The sequence below is a fragment of the Belonocnema kinseyi genome, chromosome 1, assembly GCF_010883055.1.
Source record: "Belonocnema kinseyi isolate 2016_QV_RU_SX_M_011 chromosome 1, B_treatae_v1, whole genome shotgun sequence".
Classification (NCBI taxonomy): domain Eukaryota; kingdom Metazoa; phylum Arthropoda; class Insecta; order Hymenoptera; family Cynipidae; genus Belonocnema; species Belonocnema kinseyi.
This window is the reverse complement of record NC_046657.1, coordinates 158,264,630-158,271,720: the sequence shown is the minus strand read 5'-3', so window position 1 is coordinate 158,271,720 and position 7,091 is coordinate 158,264,630. Positions and strand designations below refer to the sequence as shown.

The window sequence follows — 7,091 nt, the reverse complement described above, 5'->3', positions numbered from 1 at the left end:
ATTGTAAAAATTAACAGTAAAGTTACTTTAAATATCAAATTAATAGTGATGAGAAAGGGACTTAATAGTGACATAGGTAACAATTAAAAATTAGGTGGTGTAGCGATGAAAATAGATCAAATTTTAGCCATGGCTCCTATGCAAAATTCATGTCGGTCGGATAGGGCTGCGCGAGCCAAACACTCATGTATCTCGTCGAGGTTTCAAATAAATTAAAATCATGTTGCACAATCTGATCTCCAATCTGTGATCTCAATCTTTTAAACTGATCATCAATCTAATTATATCTCAATCATTATCAATTATAAGGTAGCGGGAATTGTTAATGCTGAGTTCTTCTTATATTTGTAGATAAATTTGATGTTAGTGGATTGTGGAATTGTTTAGAAGGGTTTAAATGTAAGGCACTGATTTAGGGAGTTGTGAGATTGAAAAGGAGATAAAGATATTTTTAAAGATTGAGACATCTTTTTGTGGAAGTTGAGATTAGGTTTTTTTGGCATTTGTGACAGTATGGAAAAACTGGGTTGATCGGGTTGGTAGCAGCAGGGTAGGCTAGAGGCGAAGAAAAGCAAGACAGGTAACAGAACGCGATGATAGATAGAGGCAGGCAAGGATAGGATCGGGAGCGTTCGAATTGGATTCATGGCTAGCATAGCTAATAAAATCGATTAAGGATTTTATCAAAAGGTAAAGAGGGGAGAGACGAAGCAGTGAAGAGAAGGACGATAAAGGTTCAAGCTTGAAACATCCAAAAATGTTCAGATCGCCGCCGGAGAAGCAGAGTTTTTTTTAGATAAGGATGAAAATAGTAAGGGAACTGAAGGAAAAAGAGATAAAACTGAAGATCCGATGGAAAAGGAGATGCTAAAAGAAATGTGCGAGAGGTGAAATACGGAGAAGGAAATACTGAAAAAATAGCACAAAGAATAGAAAATGAAGAGAGAGAAGAAAGAAAAAGAAACATATTGACAAAGGGTATCCGCTGAAAGGGGAAGGAGCTAAAGGAAGGAGTGGAAAAAGTACTAAAAAGTATAGATTCTAACGTAGAGATAGAGGAAGTAAAAAGTGAAGGAAGGGAAGAGCGAAGAGGGGAGAGAATGGTACAAGTGAAACTAAAGAAATAGGAACATAAGAGGGAAGTGATGACAAAAAAGAGGCTGTTGCTCGGAAGCTTGGGAAGAATAGAGGATGCAATTACATGGGTAGAAACGAAGATGAAGTATAAGTTAAGAAAAATAGCGGACGAGGAAAGAAAAAAGGGAAAGATAACGTAGGGTAAGTATGAGAGGAAACGGATAGACGGATTATGGTGGGATTGAGATGAAGGATGGCGAGAGATAGGAAGAAATGAGGTGCCGGAAAACTAGGAAAGGAAAGAACCGGAGATAGGAAAATAAGAAATAGTAAGAAGCAGAAAAATACGGGAAAAGGATGCAGGGAAGAATGGAAAATATGTTACTGGAATATAGCAGGTTTGGAGCGAAAGAATAGGTAGTTTATGAGAAATTTGACACACGAATGTATCACAGGGAATGATAAGAAAGAGAGAGAAAAAAGTAGTATTGATAGTAGAAAAGGTGAAGGTAAGAGGAGAGATGTGGAAGACAGTGGTGGTTTATGTGAATGGTGATATGCCGGAGAAAGCAGAGAAGATGACAGAAATGATTTAACAAAATAAAGAAGAGATTAGGCTTATAATAGGTGGGGATTTCAATGTGAGAACAGGAGATATAGGATATAGAGCCACCGAATCAGAGAAGGTTTAGAAAAGGAATGGAGATGATGAACAGCATATGTGTTCTGAACTATCTAGTAAATAAGATAATTAAAAGAGAAAAAGGTGCAATGATATCCATGTCTGTGGACTTAAAGGCGGTGTTTGACTCATTAGACCAAGGTGAAATAGAAAAGGCTATGGGAAAAAAGGAGATAAGAGACAAAAAGCAATGTAGAAGTATGTGAGCAAGTAGGGGATAGTTTCTGGTTAGTGAATGGAGTGAGGCAAGAATTTCACCTGAGCCCACTTTTGTTTAATATATTAATATCAACCTTGGAAAAAGAAACGAGGAGAAAAGGTTGGGGAGAAGTTAGGATAGGAAAGGATAAGAAGCACTGGCATTCGCAGAAGACGTATTGTTGATGGCAGAGAATGAAGAAGGGATGGCGGACTTTATTACAGGATTAGAGAAATACTTAGATGGGTAAAGCTGAATTCAAGTGTAAAAAACACTGAAACAATGAGGTTAAAAAAGGAGGGGAACGACAGAAATAATGGACGTGAAGATGGGATGGAATAAGATTAGAAGAAGTAAAAGAGTTTAAATATTTGGGATATATCTTGTAAACGAATAGAGATCATACAGTTTATATAAGAGAAATGACAAAAAAGCAGCAGATACAATGAGACAGATATAGGGAATAGGAAAAAGAAGGTTGAAAGAAATTAAAGAAGGGGTATATGGTTATTTGATACGCTGCTATAGCCGGTATTGAGTTATGGAGCAGGCATATGGGGATGAAAAGAAAGAGAAGACATTGAGAGCTTACAAGAAAGGTATATAAGCTGGACAACAGGGGGATATTGGAGGCTGCCAGGATTTCTGTTGTGAGAAGAAGCGAAAATGGATAAATTAAGTATGAGAGCGTGGTTTTCTTACAATAGAGAATAATGAAAATTCACTAATAAATTATGGTTTAATTAGAGTAAAATGAGATAATATAAAAAATCAAAGATCTACAAATAATAATTAAGTAAATTTATTCGTAACCTATTGAACACACTCATATACCCTGTGACAGTAGACAAAGTAAAAATCACTTTTATAAATGGAACAATATAACGAAAATAATAAAAACATGAATTTTTTACCTGCAAGTAATTTCTCGATGTTTAAATTAAATTCTCGGTTTTCTTACGGTCATTTCATGGTTTTTCTCGGTTTCCCGGTTCCCTCACAGCCTGATTATTCATATTTGGTACCATACACGTTTCTGATTTTTATTTGTTTTCTAACATTTTCAGCTCAGTGTCTCATTTCGACTTAGCAATAGTTTGTGTGAAAAAAGTCCAGGTGGTTTAAGAATCGGGTTAATGTTACATGACCGCGGAAATTATTGAAAAATATAATCAAATTTTTTCAGGAGCTGCTGTTTACATCTTACCACTTTCACGGCTATTCGCATCTTAAATCTTGCGGACATTATCATTATGATGTTACACCTGATGAAATCGAATATTTAGGCTTCTTCACTCCAGCAAAAGTGATCACGAGAGTTTATAATCTAAATTAAGATTCCTCTTTAGTTTCTAGGCGTTCGGAAGGCGTGGATGTTTATTATTAATCACACTACAATATACTACTGGAATTACTGGCACGGAGGCCTAATGGTCTACATGCTTGTCCCTAAACTTCAGGGCTGGAAGGACGAGAGTTCGAGTCTTGGTAGATCCGTATACTGGCTTTGCAAGAAGTAGGGTTTTAATGGAAGCTTGAGTGATTTTACAGTCACTGCCTAAAAATTGCAGAGCCAGTTATGATTCGCTCCGGCGCCAGGTCGAACTTAAGTCCGCTGTACTATAAACGGGTTTTACTGCGATTTTCCTTGTTTTCTACACAATTTTGTAGGTGAATACTGGTACAGATATTTTGAAAGATGGGCGCAGCCGCCAGGGTAAAAACTAGTTTTAGAAATTATTTGAAATTAACAGAAACTGCATAGAAACTCGGAAAAATGCACTAGTGACGCAGAACATGTGAATGTCAATCACAAGTTAAATATGGTTAGAGTTATTGTATTTCATACATAATATTACAATTGTTTAAATGCTGTACAACTTGATAATATATTCTACTTTCCACATAACTAATTTTGTTGAATAGTTTAAAGAATAAAATATTTCAAAAAATATTTCGTATTTTATTTGAACCTATCTATACCAAAATTGACGACAATATTTATCACTATATGCTAGAAAAAATAATTCAACAGCTTACACTTATAAATTTGCGACTTCATCTTAAAAGTAATTTTTTTAATTACTTGTATCTCCTAATTGAGATGCATCGATTGTCCCATTGATGTAACTTCCATGACTTTATGTGATCTACCAGTGCCGAATTATGAGCATACCAATTTTTTTAAATCCTTTTTGCGAGAGAGATACCGTTTCTGATTAAGAAAAATAAAATATCATTATTTACTATGTTTATATAAAAAATGCAACTAATATTAAGAATAAAACCGTACTATATTGGATGTATTAGCTGTTTGCCGGAAATTAGTCTTTTTAGATTCAAAGTTTAAAATTTGTATGTTTAAAAGTTCAAATATTTTGTTAAAAAGTCATCATTTTTTTAAACAGTTGAACTGTTTTGCTGAACCTTCGTACTTTCGGGTTGATAATTCAACTACTTGGTTAAAAGTTAAATTACTTTTTTGAAAATTTATTTTGTTAAAAATATTAATTTTTTGAAATCAAAATGTCTTTTTGTCAAAATCTTTTTGTTGGTTGTTGATATTTTTACTTAAATGTCGATCATTTCTGGTTGAGATTTCAGCTATTTGTTTTAAAATTCATAATTTATGTTTAAAATTCGTCTTCTTAGGTAGAAAATAAATGTTCTTTGTTGAACTATTGGGTTAAAAAGTCATCGTTTTAGATGAAAATTAATCTCTTTGGAAGAAATTTAATCTATTTTGTGTCAAGAAATTGATCTTTTTTTGTTGAAAAGACTATCTTGATACCGATTTTTCGATGTATCTATATTAATTTTCGCACCAAAATTATTCCCCTATTTTCGTGAAAAATTACCTTATTTCCCATATTTCAAAAAAATTTTAGGGTGTGAATGCGAATATTATCAAAGTTATTTTAAATTCGTGAATCAATTGAACAAAATTAAGAATTGACTAAACTTGCAGCTTATTCGTATCCGCGAAAGAAATTTAGGTGATACATTTAGTCCATAAATGTCTCAGTGGGACACTCGTTTAGGAAATAATTTACTGCTCTGCACTTGCGAATACGAACAGTCGCATTCTTTCTTTTTTTTTTGTTATCTCTGTGCAAGAGCGAAATAGACCCTCGGAAAGCTAACTCGGCTACATCGGAAAGTTTCGAGCGAGCACTTTGCGGTCGCATTCCAACAGGTTCTACACGCGCCCCTGTTTGGTTACTAGAAGACGTTCGGTTTATCGCAGGACAGGTACTATAACTACACGAATGGCGAGGAGAGGGGCAGGTAGAGGAGTGATACGGAGAGAAAAGAAGGTAGAAGAAACTACTTCGTCGAGTGTAGACTGTAGACTACCCCAAGATGAGCCCTCTAATCGCTTCATTCATTATTTCGCCTTATTGCGGTATTTAAGCGGCTTACAGCCTCGAGTTAGCTCTCCGGAAGTTATTTTTTGTCTATACATGGCATCGCAATCTAATTTCAAGGGATGACGGGTTCGAAATTAGTCTCCAAGTCATAAGTTTTAAATGTGGCTTGAAAATCGGTCCTGTTGGAAAGATGTTTATGATGTTCTTAAATATCTTGGCCTTAAGGCGAAAATTATTTTTTAAACTTACGTTGCAGAATATCTTAATCAGGGTCGGCGTAGATCAGGAAAAAACTGGAACTCAGGGAAAAGTCAGGGAATTTTTGTAAGAGCTACTTGAAAATAGCCAGAAAAGATGATACATTTGAATTTGAAATTGTTTGATTTCGTTTATAAATTACTACACTCATTTTCCATAATAAAAGTCCCTTGGCGGCCCTCACTGAAGGCCAAAGATCCTGAGTGTTGACATACGAGTGCTCGTTCGTCTCTTTAAATTGGGTTCAAACTGGATTTTGATAGCGCCCACTACATGTACATTTACACCCGAGGCCGGTGTTATTACGCGAGATGAGTGTATGTAAAAAAAAGTACAATTTGAAGATTTTTTGGTCACGAAGAGTTATGGAATTATGATATTACAACTTTTCGACCACCCTGATATTAATAATATCAATTGTTTCTTCCTAAGGTTATTTCTCAAGTCTAATGCCTATCCCCAGGGTTCATGAAGTCGAGATCCGTCACTAACCTCCGCCTTTGTTTCTCGTACAGCATCAGGGCAAAATCGTTGGTCGCGCGGATCGTAATTCGCAAGTGCGCGCACCAGTATTGCACAACTTGTAATGGATATATACACACGTTATTTTCACGGTTTCACCTTTCCAGGTATCGAACGTTACAAATTGGCTAGAACGATTTGGCTCCAGGCTCTGCATTATTTACCCAGAACGCTCCCTATAATTTTGTGGCTTATCGTAGCCGAGCTACATAGCCACGTTTCTAACAAGAACAATAAGTATCTTCTGAATCTAAAATGCCCTGCGTCTCAGACTTCAAAATCCTCCCCAGACGAACATGGACAAAAATAACTTCGTCTCATGGAGTGTCTCGTAAACACCCTTGTTTGTTATCGTATCTTCTTACCGATACAAAAAAAAGATTTATATGAGACGGCTTCCTTCAGTTCACTTCTTTTTTTTCTCTTTCTCTTAGCTAACTATGTACCTTAAAAGGAAAAATAATTTAATTATTTTATGAACTAAATTATTCATCTGTGCTCTTAGTTGAAAATTCAAAAATTGAACTGTTTCATTGGTGAAAAGTTTGGCTGTGGATTGAAAAATGCGGAAAACTTTATCAAATTAAACTCCTTACACAGTGTATTTACAAAGTTTCAATGGTTTTGAAAGGACTTTAAAGAAGATGATTTTCTTAAATTCTCCTTCGTGGTCATAATACGGCTGTGGGATGTGATGTAGTTGTAAACCGACTCTCACGTTCTCTTGTGTCTTTTGTCGCAGTTTCATAATAACTCTAAAAAAGGCCGGTCATGTATCTCGGGTTTGTGGAAAAAGCCAAATAGAAAATTTTAAATTTCGAAAATATGCACTTTTTTAAAATTGTGTTTCGTTTGCAGTTACTAGGAAATCCGGAAACGTACTTAAAGATAAATAACTCATATCAATTTATTATAATTTTACAATAAAAAAGACATTTTAAGCCTACAAAATACAAATAACGCTAAAATTTTGAATCGGGGG

General features: G+C 35.1%; 1 protein-coding gene across 1 annotated transcript in view; it reads left to right on the top strand.

Annotated features, from left to right (window-relative positions):
- Window positions 1-3,905, top strand: part of LOC117167244 (ester hydrolase C11orf54 homolog) — a 164,438-nt gene extending 160,533 nt beyond the window's left edge. The window contains exon 5 of the mRNA XM_033352046.1: window positions 3,145-3,905. Within this exon, the coding sequence (XP_033207937.1) occupies window positions 3,145-3,191 (47 nt within the window). The 3' untranslated portion in view covers window positions 3,192-3,905. The remainder of the gene's footprint in view (window positions 1-3,144) is intronic.
- Window positions 3,906-7,091: the final 3,186 nt, after the last annotated feature.